Here is a 16,988-nt window from a genome sequence, read left to right on the forward strand (position 1 = left end):
TTTTCTGCGCATTCAAACATACCAGGCACGGGCGTTTCGCATATATCGCAGCTTCGAAGATAGCCTTATCATAGCTTCAAACCGTATAGTCCCAAACTGCCGGTATCGGGCCGGGAGCGACTAATCCAATGTGGAAGCAACTGCTGCAAGTTTCTGATGGCATATTATCTTCCTTATGAATAGGAGCTCTAAAGAACAAATTGTATTATTTCTTCAATGCCTGCGACTTCGTCGATTTAGAAACTTTTGAGGTGTATAACCAGCGGCAAAATAGGTCGAGGCATACGACAGGCGGGTAAGATCAGATAAAACTGCATTACCGCGCTGCGTGACCTTGCACTTCGATGTCTAGACAGAGCAGTGCGCATGCGCGTACTTTCATTCTAGCAGAAGCATCTTTATTCGCTTCCAGAATAAGAGGAGGAGGAGGAGGAGGAGGAAACTTTATTGAGGAGAATTGGGAAAGTTCTTTCTTCGTGGGAGTTCGCTTCTCCTCAAGCCGCCCCAGGGGTGGTCATCGCTCGATGGCGCTCGACGACCTCCTTGGCCCAAGCCGTGATGGCGTATTCCCGGCTTGGATCAGAGCTAAGCAATGCGGCCTCCCACTGTTTCGAATTGGTAATCTGCAGGCCCTCCGGCGGATGCATGCTTTCACATGCAGAGTAGTAGTTGATTACATGCGGTGCTTGGCACCAGGGGTCACTTTGATAACTCACAGCGCCACGCGCGCAGTTCGGAGAGGCCCAGCGAGACTGAAGCGCACGCGGCTCGGTTTTCCCTGATTAAACAGATAACGTAGTGTGTATATTATATGCATCAGCGATAAACCGGTTCCTAAATAGCGCATTTCATTTCTTCTTTGCATTTTGTTTTCGGTTCAAACATGTCGATTGATGTTGAAGTACGTAGGAGCACACCGACGACAGAAAGGCGTTGAGCCTAAAAGGTCGACATAACATGAGATGAGACGAAATGAGTAGACAAGGCTCCTTGCACATGAAGCGAAAAAAGCTAGTACACGGGGGAAATATAACGGGAGCAAATATCTGCGTGTCGTAGGTTGGCTATGAAAGAAGAAGTGCAAAACGTGGCACAAAAAAAAAAAAGCATCGATGGAATGTGTGGGCATCATCCCCAGTAGATTTAGTGGCGGGTGAGGTCACCGCCTGCGGAAATGAACTCTTGCATCCTCGTCGGCATCTAGTCGTGCAGATATATGACATATTCTCGGTTAGCTTGAAGTATTTCCTGCTCTTCACGACTTGTGCTCCACATAGCGTCCGGTTTTGCCCTGGAAGCGTCCGGTTTTGCCCTGAAATTTACTGGCACAGGCCCGACTTCATACGCGCCTATAAATTTTCGATGGAATTCGCGTCCACTCGATTAGAGGGTCACAGCAGTGTTCGGAAAACGAGCCATGAAATTTCACAGCTATGTGCATTCTCTCTTATCTGGGCACACAAGCAACGCACGCTTCACCCATTGTCGTACTCCTGTGTATATGGCATAGGGAATTAACAAAGCGACCCCTGGCTCCAAGCAGTACACACAATCAGCCCGTACGCTACCAACGTTGTGCGCTGCAAGCGATATACGATTGCTGGAATGAAAGGACGTACATGCGTAGTACTATGTCTCGACATCAGAGGCGCAAATGCAGTTTTACCTGATCTTTGCCACCTGTCGCGGGCAGCGACATATTTTTCCGCCGGTAGTTCCCTTTAAAAACAATTGCTTTCACATCTCGTCTACCTTAGGCTGCAAAAGACTACAAGAAGCGGATAAGAAAGAAACGTACAGGATGCAGTGTAGAAAAGGAGTAGGATGGCTATATATCTGACTGACAGTAAAACAACTGAAATCCCGAGAGGTTTATTTGCTTCCGTTTTAAATTTGACGTATATATCGTTTTCGTGGCGTACAACAATCCCCCCTCCCTCCTCCTGCCATCGCATTTGTGACCACCCTGAGATATCGCTTGAGCCTCCAGGCTCCCATAGCATTGAAGCTTAGTTGAAAAAAACTACAGAGCTGGGTCGAAAATGCAACAAAATATCCTGTAGTTCTGTCGTAACCATCAGATATTTCTGTAGTTCTATAGTACTTGTCTGTAGTTCTGTAGTTTTTCTGTAGTATATATCTGTTGTCTGTGGTTCTGTAGCACTTTTTTGTTGTAAGTACAGAAATTTCTGATTTTACTACGGAATGTTCGGTAGTCACAACAGGTTTCCCGTCAAAATCCGCACAGAAATTCTGTCGTAACATCAGAAAATTTTCTGTAGCACATTCGAGGAGGATTCAGCCCAGAAATGCCCTTGCATCTCAATACATACTGATAGTAAAATCTGATTCGTCCCCTAATGAACTTTGAATCGAGGCTAAGACAAGCAGATAAGCTTCGTATTCCTCCGCACTCGAGCGTGAGCTCCGCGATCCGACAGCACAGTTTCGCATTCCTCAAACTGCATCTTCCATTACGTACTTTGGATACCTTCTTCTCATTCATCTCATCTGAGAAATTAGTACGAGAGCGCAAAGTACCGTATTTATTTTGGCTGCAAATTCGTTTGGACATCTGGACTCCGAGGTTCACGTCTAGAGGATGACGTCAGAGTTTCACGCGCCAGTTCCCTACAGCTGGCTTGTGTGAGCACGGAAGCAATTTTCCTAATTAGCGATAGCAAAACTGCCATCGCAAAATTCACTAGAAGCATAATATTGCGCCGAACACCGCGTAGTTTAGCGCAGCAGAGGATTCCGAGAGCAATCAATCTTATCTGCACGCCAGCACACGCCTCCGACACATGAACTAGCCCGAGATAACAGCACGCAAAGCGTTGCTGTTTCGTGCTTGAGCCAATAACAGGTCATTTCTGTTTTTCTTCAGAGATCCGCATCACCAGGTGCGTGCCTTTCTCACTGCATCTATGTCATAAAAACCTAAATAGTCCGCGGGATTATGACAGTTCTACTGTCGTGTAAATACTGCATCTGAACTCTCTCACAAGAAAAAGAGTTATGCGTAGTTTAAGCTAATTAGGCCACTGAAACCATGCAAAAGCACCATTTGAATTACCGTCGCCAGGACACGTGAGTTGTGACATTACATTCAGGCGGTCCGATCAAGTGTCAGACCTATCATCATTGACCGGATCGCAGCTCGGATCTCAAGTCCGAACGATTCCTTTCGCAGTATACGTGAGGGATGACGACGGGAAACATCTGGCCTCGGTGCGTTTCTCTCTTCTGTATGCTGTTGTCGCTAAGATTGCGTACTACATGTTCGCTTCGAGCCTGCTATCAACAAAAGACGAAGGAATTTGCTGGCACAGGCGCTTATCAGAGTTTACTCGCTTGTAGCCATGATCGGAATAGGCTGCCGTAGGCCTCCCAACGTTGATAAATGACTATGCAGAGGCATTTCATGATCACGTATCAAAGATTTTATCAGTTGCGTTTTTTTTTTTTGTAGTGTGGTAATTTTCCTGCAAACTTCGACCAACTGGCGAGATGTCGAGAATTATTGCGACTCCCGTGAAAAAATCTGTTCTAACAATGCTCTGTGTAACCAATAATTTGAATAGGCATAATAGGTAAGGGCCTATTCAAATTAATTCTTTACACAGAGCATTACACAATAGGCATAATGGGTAAGGGCCCCCTTCATGGATCACTGCCTCGTCGTGGCGGAGGGGCTTGCGAAACTCGATGAAGTCGTGAGCTCTGCTGTGTAGGGCCACCAAAGATAGACAGGTCACGGCAGAGAGTTCTGACAAAATGTGATTCATTCGAGAAGGTAATGGCAACCCACTACAGTATTTCCTGCCAAGAAAACCCTATGGTTAGTCACAATAGCACTAATGATATGGCACCGGGCGATGAGCCCCCAGGTTGGAAGGCGTCCCAAATGTTACTGGGAATCAACAAAGGGCGAATTCTAGTACCTCCAGGACGAGTGAAGCGGCTGGGCTAAAAGCCAAAAGGGCGCTCAGTTGTGTATGTGTCGGGAAGCGACCGGAAAGTCCGATGTTGCAAGGAGATATATCCCATAGCAACATGGAATGTAAGATCTATTACGCACGGTAAACTGGATGTCGTCAAGCGAGAAATGGACAGATTGAACATTGATATCTTGGGTATCAGTGACCTCAAGTGGACCGCAATCAGTCAGTCAGTTCAGTCGTTCAGTCGTGTCCGACTCTTCGTGACCTTATAGACCATGTCACGCCACGCATTCCAATCTCTCACTATCTTCCTATTATCACATAACTTCATCTGCAGCCCCTCGAGGATGCCATCCAACCATCGCGTTCGCTGCCTACCCCTTCTTCGGCGACCCTCAACCTTTCCCAACATCACATCTTTCTCCAGCGGCTCCTCTCTTCTCATCAGATGACAAAAGTATCTGAGCTTTAACTTTAGAATTTGACCCTCCAATGAGCAGCCAGGGTTTATGGCCGACAATATCGACTGATTTGATCTTCTGGCAGTCCAAGGAACTCTCAAAAGTCTCCGCCAGCACCACAATTCAAACGCGTCAATTCTTCGGCGGTCAGCCTTCTTCACAGTCCAACTCTCGCATCCGTACATCACAACTGGAAAGACCATAGCATGAGTTATACGGATCTTGGCTGACAGACTAATGTATCTGCTCTTTACTAGGCGGTCAAGGCTAACCATGGCTCTCTTTCCCAGAAGCAGGCGTCTCCTAATTTCATGGCTGCAGTCTCCTTCCGGGGTAATCTTGGAGCCCAACAAGAGAAAACCTGTCACAGCTTCCACTTCTTGTCCCTTGATGCTCCAGGACTTGATAGGGCAAGACGCCATGATCTTTGTCTTTTTAATGTTCAATTTAAGCCCAAATTTCTCACTCTCTTCTTGTACGCGCGTCAGAAGTCTCTTGAGTTCCACTTCACTTTCTGCCATTAAAGTGATATCATCCGCATACCTAAGGTTGTTGATACGTTTTCCAGCAATCTTCACTCCAGCTGAAGACTCGTCCAGACCGGCCTTCCTCTTGATGCACTCTGCATATAGGTTAAATGGGAGAATTTAATTCCGGCGACCATTATGTCTATTATTGTGGGAAGAATCCAGGAGAAGGAATGGGGTCGCTCTCATAGTAAATAGAAGAATGGGCAAAGCAGTGCTAGGGTACAACCCCAAAAACGACCGAATGATTTCACTTCGGATCCAAGGTCACCCTTTAAACATAGCAGTTATCAAAGTCTATGCACAAACCACTACTGCTGAAGAAGCTGACGTTGAGCGATTTTATGCTGACCTGCAATGCCTTTTAGACCACACTCCATCATCAGACGTCCTTTTTTCTCATTGTAGACTGGAATGCTAAGGTGAGGAGTGAAGAAATATCCGGAATTACAGGCAAGTTCGCTCTTAGTGAGCCAAATGAAGCTGGGCAGAGGCTAGCCGAGTTTTGTCAAGAAAACAACCTGACCATAGCGAATACTTATTTTCAACAGCACCAGAGGCGCTTACACATGGACTTCACCGGACGTTCTGTACAGGAATCAGACTGATTATATTTTTGCCGTCAGAGATGGAGAAGCGCTATACAAGCAGTAAAAACAAGGCCTGGGGCTGATTTTGGCACAGATCATCAGCTTCGTGTTGCCTAATTTAGGCTTCGATTGAGAAAAACACAGAAAACTAGAAGGCCTTTCAGGTGCGATCTGGACCAAATTCCATCAGAATATGCTGTGGAAGTGAGGAATCGATTTCAAGGATTAGATCTAGAAGACAGAGAGCCTAAAGAGATGTGGACTGATATTCGTAATATAATACAAGAAGTTGCTACTAAGGTAGTTCTAAAGAAAACTAAATGCAAGAAAGCAAACTGGTTATCTAAAGAGGCATTGCAAATAGCTGAGGAAAGGAGGATGGCAAACGTTATGGGGGAAAGAGAAAGATACAAGGTTCTCAATGCCTTCCTGAACATACAGTGCCAAGTAGTTGAGGACAGCAGCCAATTGAGGAACAAAAGAGCTCTGTATAAGACAGAGATATCAAAGGAAGCTGCTGTGCTAAGATGGGCGTGATAAAAGACAAACGAGGCAGGGACCTCACTGAAGCCTCAGAGATAAAGAAGAGGTGGCAGGAATACACAGAAGAACTGTACAAGAAGCACGCGGATGTGCAAACCCTACATAAGACGGTTGTGATTACTAATCTCGAGCCGGGCATCCTGAAGAATTAAGTTGAATGGGCCTTAGCCAGCCTTGCTAAGAACAAAGCTAGCGGAATTGGTGGCATTCCAACTGAGTTGCTTCAAAACCTCAACTATGACGACGCTGTTAACGTTCTGTGTACATTATGTCAAAAAAAATTGGACAACTCTGCAGTGGTCACAGGATTGGAGGAGGTCAGTTTACATCCCCATTCCAAAGAAAGGCAGTGCCAAAGATTGTTTCAACTACCGCACGATCGCGCTTATTTCGCATGCTAGCAAGGTGATGTTGAAAATCCTCCAAGGTAGGTTGCAGTATGTGGATCGGGAGCTACCGGACGTGCAAGCCGGGTTTCGCAAGGGCAGAGGAATTAGGGACCAGATTGCCAACCTTCGCTGGATCATGGAAAAAGCAAGATAGTTCCAAAAACCCATCTACTTCTGCTTTATTGATTATGCGAAAGGGTTTGACTGCGTAGATCACAGCAGATTGTGGCAAGCTCTCCAAGAGTTGGGAGTTCCAATTCACCTCATCTGTCTCCTCAGGAACCTCTATGAAGGGCAAGAGGACACAGTCAGAACTGGGCATGGTCTTTCTGATTGGTTTCCGATTGAGAAAGGAGTGAGGCAAGGCTGCATACTGTCGCCCTGCCTATTTAACCTATATGCTGAGTGCGTCATGAGGAATGCCGATCTGGACGAGTCTTCAGCTAGAGTGAAGATTGCTGGGAAACGTATCAACAACCTTAGGTATGCGGATGATACCACTTTAATGGCAAAAAGTGAAGTGGAACTCAAGAGACTTCTGATGCGCGTACAAAAAGAGAGTGAGAAGTTTGGGCTTAAACTGAACATTAAAAAGACAAAGATCATGGCGTCTTGCCCTATCAAGTCTTGGAGCATAAAGGGACAAGAAGTGGAAGCTGTGACAGATTTTCTCTTCTTGGGATCAAAGATTACCCGGAAGGAGACTGCAGCCATGCAATTAGGAGACGCTTGCTTCTCGGAAAGAGAGCCATGGCTAGCCTTCACCGCCTGGTAAAGAGCAGAGACATTACACTGCCAACCAAGATCCGTATAACTCGTTCTATGGTCTTTCCAGTTGTGATGTATGGATGCGGGAGTTGAACAGTGAAGAACGCTGACCGCCGAAGAATTGACGCGTTTGAATTGTGGTGCTGGCGGAGACTCTTGAGAGTTTGGACGGCCAGAAAATCAAATCAGTCGATACTGTCGACCATAAACCCTGAATTCTCATTGGAGGGTCAAATTCTAAAGTTAAAGCTCAGCTACATTGGTTATCTGATGAGAAGAGAGGAGTCGCTGGATAAAGATGTGATGTTGGAAAAGGTTGAGGGTAACCGAAGAAGGGGTAGGCAGCATACGCGATGGTTAGATGGCATCCTCGAAGCGCTGCAGATGAAGTTATGTGATGTTAGGAAGATGGTGAGAGACCGGAAAGCGTGGCGTGATATGGTCCATAGGGTCACGAAGAGTCGGACACGACTGAACGTCTGAACTGAACTGAATGGGTAAGGGCACCTTGATGTGTTGAGACGATAGTCTTTTTGACATGCTAGAAGGCACTCTATCAAGAAATGTTCCGGGATGTTGACATAGGGATAGCAAATGAAATGGCGCAAGGACACAATCACAGGAAAGAAGAGGGTAGAAAGAGCGCCTCTTCTATCCTGTGAGCATGACCTTGCGCTGTTTCATTGATTAGTATCAACCAACTAGCCCTAAAGGAAATACTTCTACAAAGGCATAATTATGACAAAAAAAAACTGGTGGGACATTGTCAAATGCGAAAAAAAATTTAAATAGAGGGTAAATAATTTTAAAAACGAACATTTTATGCAACTTGCTTGTAAGTTGCTTCCAAAACGCGAAACACTGAGGGACGTTTGAATATTGAAAATATTCCGAAGCCGACTAAAAAAATCCTTTCATTCAATTCTCTGTGGAAACGATACTACAAGTTTAAGGTACAATTTATTAGTCACAGTAACAGTTAATCATAATCGTAGTGTCAGTCATAGTCATAGCTTAGTCATGGTTAGTCATAGTTATGATTACAGTGTCTTAAGTCATAACAACTCAATCTATATGGCGCGAAGCCCAGACGAGCCTAAACAAGCCAGGCGTTGGAAATCCTCCGTGTACAACACAACGCATTAGATCTGTGAACTAGAGTATTGGTATGAACTGGCTGGTGAGAAAGCATAATAATCTACAGCAGCGCGAAAATGCAAAACCAAACTCAAGACAACTAGACTGGCACTGACTCCTGGCGTCTTGTGTTTGTCCTTGTCTTTTCATGATGCCTCCTATTATCACAGATGTGTGAACACACAAGCACACAACCAGGCAGACATCAGGAGAGAAATGCTTTGGCATTGTAGTCGCATAGACTTCTTCCATCAGCCATATGTCCTAATCGGCAGGAAGTGCTGTAAAGGTATCAAATTTTAAGAAAAGATGGTTTCTCGAATTAAAAAGTAGTACTCTTTCTAAACTCGATTTTGGATTCTTAATGTTTGTTTAAGGCTCCGGCTTCATCAAATGTATCGAAGGAGTAATTGGTAGACCCTTTGCGACGGCTGGAATAGCTGAAACCGACGTGGACGAGAAGACGACACACATATAAAAAACCCCACACATGTGTATGCCTGCCCTTTTCCAGTCCGCGTATTACCGCTGCCCAGTATCGTAGAGTATGTGTCACTGACTGGTCAAACGTCTACGGTAAAATATTTGGAAATCGCAGTTCTCTCCCGAAAGTATGAAGGTCAATTTTCTTATCTTTCTTGGTTCTCAAAATTTGTAGGCAATTTTCCTTGGAAGGATTCAAAACAGAAACGAAATTCACAACCTTCAACATCTTAATTTGGGCTGGAAGCTATTCAAGCGAGCAAAAGCTATGATTATATCTCCTACTTATGCGGAGGAAGCATTCTTTTATAAAGTATTTGAATGCCCCGTTTTGCCGACATATAGACATATAAGTGAGAAGAAGATCCGGTTAACTTTCCTGGAGCATTTTAATGGCAGGCATCATCGCTGCGCCATACGCGTACCTGTGGTGAAAAGTGGATCACACGCATGTGGCCATCAAACCTACCGGATGCCCACTACATTCACAACTGTGGGGACCGTTATAACAAGCTGTCCCACTTTCTCCTTTGGTTGCCATATGCGCACATGAACAGTAGCCTTCTGGACGGGGGTTGTTAAAAAGTAGTGCAATTCTGCTACAGCCACGGCGTGTGCAAATGTGTCGGAGTATTTCTTGTATCCGGCCGACTGAGCGCAGGGAGAACTGCTAACATACCGATGCTGCGGGAGTGTGATGAACAAAGCAATAAAATACGTTGTGTGATTTTTTTGTTTCTGGATAAATAACGCTCATATATTCCTATTTTTAGGTAGTACACGTGCAGCTCTACCACGAACAAAATTCGCGCTTATTGACAACGAGTACACGTGTCTATTAAAGTGTAGTACCTTGCATATCGCTGACGAAATGTTAGGACTGCCTTCAAACTAGCAATGAAAGAGCAACGTTATGTAAATGAGTTAATGAGGGTAATTATAGTTGAGATCTTTCTCCAGTAATAAATATATATATTTATATATATATATATATATATATATATATATATATATATATATATATATATATATATATATATATATATATATATATATATATATATATATATATATATATAATTAAGGAGCCAGAAGGCTATTAGTCCAGGTCTATACGGTTACCTTGGTATAATAGACTGTTGGCTCCTTTCATTCGATCATAACGAGTCCCCCTTTTCCCCTTCAATTGTCTGCTATTATATATATTTATTTATTTATTTACCAGACAATTGAAGGAAAACTCAGGGGATCGTTATATATATATATATATATATATATATATATATATATATATATATATATATATCCGACAATTGAAGGGGAAAGGGGGTCTCGTTATGATCTAATAAAAGGAGCCAACCAGTCTAGAGTCCAAGGTAACCGTATGGACTCGGTCTCATAGACTGATGGCTCCTTTAATTATATATTTAAATATCTATAAATAAATTAATATGTATATCGCTCATGGGGAGAAACAAGTCTACGCCCCGGCGAAAGCACTGTGACGTCGCGCATGCGCAACGATTGTGCGCGGGGAAGAATATGAATGGCAAGGAGACCAGTAGAGCCTCCTTAAAATCTGAGAGATGCAGCTCGTGTTCTAAAAATAAGCCTTCAAATGAGATTCTGCACCTTGTCTGGCGTGCTTTGTTCAAGCGGATATTTTTCAGCTACCAGTGTCTTGATGACGACAAACGTATACGATATGCTTGGCGCTCCTTGCTACGCAGTACGTTGACATTCCTATAAGGCTTGCCCCCGTCAAACGTATACAGAGCAAGTGACTTGCTTGTGAAGTCTGCATCGTGCATTTCTTCACATCGTCATGGACCGTGATCTCAGTAAAGTAGAACGTCTTCGATCCTGAGTGCTCCCCAACTCTGGACTGTCTAATGTGCCTGGGTGCTCCGCTGAACAACTCTGAAGCACTTCACTTCGGCTGTACACTTCTGAAGCAGCACTTTTTTTAAACGTTTTCAGTTTATAAGGTGAACAGGTTTAAGGAACATAGCAAACTTGTTATGTATGCCTACTCAAATGCAAGGGTAAAAACATCGTGGCAATCTTCAAGGTAGCCATGATTCAAGTAAAAAATATAAGGTTCAAGAGAACTCTCGTGTTTACATTGTTTTCTCCCACAGGACAATATCTTTCATACAGTTTCAGCTAGTGCTGCTCAATGCACTTTAGATAGACAGCGTTCCGCAATCAACTTTTTATTGTTCATCGCGCGAGAGTGGAGCTTGCCATTGATTTCACCAACGATGATCTTCAAGGATGACCTCCCATCCATACACAAAGACGTACCCACGGAGTAGTACTTTATAATTGTCAAATTGGGAGAAATAGTGCACGAAGAGATTTTTGCTCCAAGCTGAGAATATAGGTATGCTTGGATTTTGCCGAAGACACTTCTTGAACCATGTGAATATGCATTCTTAGCGTAAATACATCAACCTATTTCTTTCAACGTAGGATACAAACACTCTTTGAGGGCGCTAACGAAGAATATTGAGCTTGATAGTGCATGACATAAAATTGTATTAGCGCGCACCAAGAAAAAACTAATGTTAAACCTGAAAAGCGCTTAATAACACACGGACAACAGCAATAGATGGACACGCGAGCGCTCGGTGTCCGTCTTTTGCTGTTGTCCCTGTCTGTTTATGCGCTTTTCGGGTTTAACATGTCTAACCGACTCGCCCAAAGGCAGCCATTGTTGACAACACTATTGCCGACCAGATACCGTTTCTTGCTAAATTTGAGCTGAAATTATTGAGAGGTTCAGCTGAGAGAATCAACCTAAGGCGCACATGCAATAAGGCGCACATGCATGCGCACCGTAGTCTGTCCTGCAAGTAGGGGTTCTTGTCTGATCTCGAGGATTAGAATTCGCCGTAAAGCAGAAAATTAGAAGTGAATGGCAGAAATTCTACTCTTCTTTAGCAAGTATTGCGCAGCCACCAGTTAACGTTAAATGACGGGATCGATGTTGCAGACTGCAGTTGTGCAATGCTGCCGAGCGATTTCTCATTCCTAATGAATGATAGACAACGTTTGCTGCACTCTAGATATCACACTGTGCCTACTTGCCCTTGGATGAAGAGACAGGAAGGGAAGACGAACTGTTTACCCACGCGAGCAATGGAAAATGGCGCCTATTTTTCTCTTTCTTATTCATATGTGCCATATCCGGTCTAGTCACACTGGGCGTTGCATCTGCGGGAAGTGCACGGCAAAAAAACAGTTTCGCGGTAGCCTCTCATGTCATGTGCGCACTTGTGATCCAGGAACGGCGGCTCGCAGGGAGGGTATAATTTATTGCCGCTCTAGAGGCAAGGATAAAAGACGTCTGACCCCTTTAGTAACCTGAGCTCAATACAGCCGATACTGCCTTGGAGTCAGACCGCATAGGTAAGCATACGGACAATGCAAGCTTTGCACTCCTGATCCGTGCTTCTTTATAACGTGGCTTTTGGTATATATGCGCGCGTGTTCACACACCAAGATCCGTATGATTTATGATTTAAGAATTTTGAGGATTTGTACAGGAGGAAGAGTACAAATCTACGATGACGCGGCTATCATCATAACACCATCAGTACGAGGTGCACTTTTCTCAGTGTGTTTGGGCGCAAAATAAAAATTATTTGGTTGGTAAGGCCAAAGGTCGTGATATTATGTTTCTTTCCTGTTTCAGTTCAAAACAGCTGCGAGGATAACGGAGAATCGTGATGGCCTATAAGCGTTGTAAATGCATCGACGGTGTCCGCGTACCAAAGGCATTTCGCGAAGAGAACGTTCGCTCAGCCCTGGGGTACCGACCGAGGGACGGAGATGTTTTCATCGTGACGTACCCAAAATGCGGAACAACATGGACGCAGTATATCACCTGCAACATACTCACTCGAGGAGCACCGCCTAAGGACATTGGCCTCTTCGACCTCGGGAGCCCGTTCCTCGATGCAAGGGGAGCCGAGGCAGCCGAGCACCCTATGAGAAAAGGACCCATTTTGACTCACCTACCCCCTTGTGTTTTTAAACCAGTGAAAAAGGCAAAGTACATTTACGTGGCCAGGAACCCTTACGACTGTGCCGTCTCATTTTATCACTTTCTTAATGGTTTCGCAAGGGGGAATTTCGTCGACTTCGAGGAGTTCATGACTTTCTTCGTCTCGGGAGAGGTAAGATGATATTCAGAGTCGTGCACCTTGGATGAGCAGGCGCGCAAACCCTAAAGCACTTGCTATAGAGTTCGGTGAGAAAATATAATGGTTTCTTGACCATTTGTAGAATGCTATGGAGCGCAAAATATTTTAGTATATTTCAAAATTGTTTAAAAGAATGCTGTTGTCTTCCTTGATAATATAGATGAATGAATATCATTTCGTCAAGCCGAGTAGCGGACCCATAAGTAGAAATCATCCAATATCAACGACTATCTGTTTTGCATCGTAAATAACATAAATTAGACACTCAAACCAAATAAACAGTTCATAGACTTAAGAAATTATTGTGCACTTTTTGACCTTATCATTACGCATCATGCTGGCCCTATCTACGCCTTTAAGAGGCATTCCGTAAGGATATCACTATTGGTAGACATACGGGCCGCCGGTGCGCTACTGCCTAGAGTTCTCTACAAAGCTTTCGCAGATTTGTGAGGCAAAAGCGTGCAGCGTAATATTTTGCGCACTCTTTTACGTGGAAAGGCGCATGTTGTATGTATTATTCGCGTATACCACGCCCCTTTTCGCATTATATGATTACATTTTTAAACATGCTTCTTATATGCTTACTGCAGGTGCCATACGGAGACTATTTTGATCATGTGCTTTTTTGGTACGAGCGTCGACAAGATGAGAATGTTCACTTCCTTACCTGCGAACAACTCAAACAAGACACGAGAGAACAGGTACTCAAGATGGCCGACTTTCTTGGCGCAGAACATGGTGCAGCGTTGCGCCAAGATGAAGGTTTACTTCAAAAAGTCCTTGACACAAGCACACTGGAACACATGAAGACGTTTATCAAGGAAAACCCGGTGGACAGGTTTAAAAAGGACACCCACAAAGTGTGTTCCGCGTCTGTGGGCTCCAATGAATTATTGATAAATTATGATAACCGTGCTGCAGACGTCTGCAATACGACCAACTTTTTTCGTAAAGGGATCGTAGGTGATTGGAAGCATAATTTCACTAAGGAGGCAGTAGAGAAGACCAAGGCCTGGATTGCTGAAAAAACTAGGGACAGTGATGTGATGAGTTTGTGGTGCGACATCGGGCTTCCTTGATGCTTAAAATTCGTTTGACATAGATAATAAAACAAAATCAATTTGAACATGTGGCGTTTGTCTTGCTTTAAAAAACTAAATTGCTTTGGAGAATTTTAGGGCGCCAAGAAGGCTAATGTACAAGAATTATTTTCAGTTCTTCAGCTTTCTGAAATTCTGCATGCTGAATTCCACTTATTCCACCCCAATACAAGAAAGTTCGAGCCTGAAAATTCTGGGCTTAACAATTCACCAATCAGGATCAGCGACTGCTTGGCTCTCTCAGGCAAAAAAGCAAGCACTTCAAACTATAAGTTTAATAAGAAGAATTGCACCTAAAACGGGTGGCGCTGGCTCGTCTGTTGCACGCCAGTTAGTGAGGGCGGTTCTGCAGCCCCGTATTGTTTATCAGGCCCAGTTCCAGCATCTTACAAGGGCACAATGGGATCGCCTTGAAGCCTTAAATCGAGAAGCTATGAGGACCATAACATGCCTTCCACGAATCACACCGGTCGTAGCGTTACAGGAGAATGCGCAGCTCAACACCATCGATGAATTGGTGCAGCAGCGCCGAGATGCTCGCAGACTCAAGGCCACTTTGTCACATTCCACGCAAGCACTGAGGGCGTATGCAACGTCACACATTATTCTTCAGCCACCTACGCCAGTTCTCCCTCCCTGGAAATTTATACAGTTAGGAGACAACAAGCCAACTGACATCCGCAGACCGACGTCTGCCAACTCTGCATCGTTGCTACGCCAGAGATTTGAAGAGCAAGATGCTAACCTGCCTCAGGATTCCGTAGTAGTGTACGTAGATGGAAGCCTGCAAGGCTGTGAAGCCAAAACGGCAATCCACTGTCCACGGAGGCCTAGCCTGAATCAGACAACTACGTTTCAGCTTTCGGAACCACTTACATCTTTCTGCGTTGAGCTTGTGGCAGTTCAAGAGGCACTCTGCTCCGTGACTTCTATAACCATGCTCCCTACAGCCCACATTGTAATCCGCACTGACGCACTTCAAGCAGTACGTCTGCTCCGACGTGTCAGCCGCTGCCCTAAAATTTGCCAGGACATCCACCAGCTTGCGGCGCGCATCCCACAGTCAATACGCATTGAGTGGGTCCCACGGGATCTGCTGCCTTCCCAAAGTCAAGCTGATTTTGCAACCCGCCTCGTGAACCAAGACGCATCAATCCCACAGCTTCTCGAAGTCGACGACGCTACCCTCCTTTTGTCAAGAAAGGAGCACCTCCGGCGCCGCACACGTGCACTTATCCCTCCGTGTGCGATATCCCTTCCCCGCGGTCTCACCCGTGCAGAGGAGGTTGCGCTTAGGAGGATCCGGGTCGGTGTTGCCCTTACACCAGCTGTAACTAGGACGTGGTCATACTTCCAACACTTATATCCTCGCCCAGGATGCCCGATCTGTAACAACGAAGATGTCGAGGCCGACATCCACCACTTGCTGTGGGACTGCCCAGCACTCAAGCCAACACGATTCCGGCACCTGAGAATAGCTGGCCTTTCAGCAACCAATCCTGCCTCATACGTCACTTGGACGCAGGGACCTCATCATCGCTCACTTCTGGACTTCATAAAATCAGCCAACCTTTTTCCATTCATTTAATCATTTATTCATCCTTCATCTCATAACCTACTGATGCCCTGAGGCAATAAATATCGACTTAAAAAAAAAAAAAAATTCCACTTATTCCACTTACTCGACTTTTCCTCTTTTTTATGTAAGAAGCGGTGACGACAATCCAATACAGAGAAAACCGTTTCATTAAAAGCGGTAAAAAATTTAAACTTATTTTGGCTGCTCGTTGTAATCTGCTTTTCCGGTCTTGGTTCGCTGCCTGCTGTATGCTCAACATTTAAACATTTTATCTCGTTTGGGGCTTGACACGTGTTGTTTCTGGTTTTGCCCATGGTTGGCGGTTGCTTGGGGGTATATATGTTGTGGTTGGCGCCTTTCTCAAATAGAGTTGCAGTTCAGCGCTCGTGTGTGTCTTCTTTTCCTCTGTCCCTGTGTAGCATGCGCTGTTGAAATACATAATGGAAAACCAGCTAGCCCGTCAGATTACTCTTTTCATGTACAGTACCCTGCACGTTAGCACCTATTGTGCAATATGTCTTGTCACCTCCGTTCTAGTTCCTCCTCTAGACGAAATATGTTTTATCTCATTTATGAAAGTACTGGCTACTTTTTCATCATTTGGAGTCATTGTGTTCTATGAGCAGATTTATTAATATCTAGGCCAAGGAATCTCAATTCGGCCACCGCTTGCAACGGCTGATTTCCCATCTTTAGCGTGCATCTTTTTGTTGCTAAGTGTTTTCTTTTATTCTTGTTGGCAAGAAGTATATACCTAGACATTTGAGGTGACAAATCTAGACCGGCATCGTGGTTGTACTCATGTAGTGTAAACTCTTAATCTCGTTCCACTTATTAGCGGAACGTATGTGGAACCTGATTACTGATCTCGAGCCGGGCATCCTGAAGAGTGAAGTTGAATGGGCCTTATCCAGCCTTGCTAAGAACAAAGCTAGCGGAATTGATGGTATTCCAGCTGAGTTGCTTCAAAACCTCAACCACGACGCTGTTAACACACTGCATACATTATGTCAAAAGATTTGGACAACCCTGCAGTGGCCACAGGATTGGAGGAGGTCAGTTTACATCCCCATTCCAAAGAAAGGCAGTGCCAAAGATTGTTCCAACTACCGCACGATCGCGTTTATTTCGCATGCTAGCAAGGTGATGTTAAAAATCCTGCAAGGTAGGCTGCAGCAGTATGTGGATCGGGAGCTTCCGGACGTGCAAGCTGGGTTTCGCAAGGGCAGAGGAACTAGAGACCAAATTGCCAA

General features: G+C 44.7%; 1 protein-coding gene across 1 annotated transcript; it reads left to right on the forward strand.

The window, feature by feature from the left end:
• Positions 1 to 12,102: 12,102 nt before the first annotated feature.
• On the forward strand, positions 12,103 to 14,176 carry LOC146176406 (sulfotransferase ssu-1-like). Its single transcript, XM_084580966.1, has 3 exons — positions 12,103 to 12,256; positions 12,543 to 13,026; positions 13,647 to 14,176. The coding sequence occupies exons 2-3, from the start codon at positions 12,577 to 12,579 to the stop codon at positions 14,133 to 14,135; spliced, it is 939 nt and encodes a 312-aa protein (XP_084437092.1). The 5' UTR covers positions 12,103 to 12,256; positions 12,543 to 12,576; the 3' UTR covers positions 14,136 to 14,176.
• The last annotated feature ends 2,812 nt before the right edge of the window (positions 14,177 to 16,988 follow it).

The sequence above is a fragment of the Amblyomma maculatum genome, chromosome 10, assembly GCF_055883805.1.
Source record: "Amblyomma maculatum isolate TAMU_Amacu chromosome 10, ASM5588380v1, whole genome shotgun sequence".
Classification (NCBI taxonomy): domain Eukaryota; kingdom Metazoa; phylum Arthropoda; class Arachnida; order Ixodida; family Ixodidae; genus Amblyomma; species Amblyomma maculatum.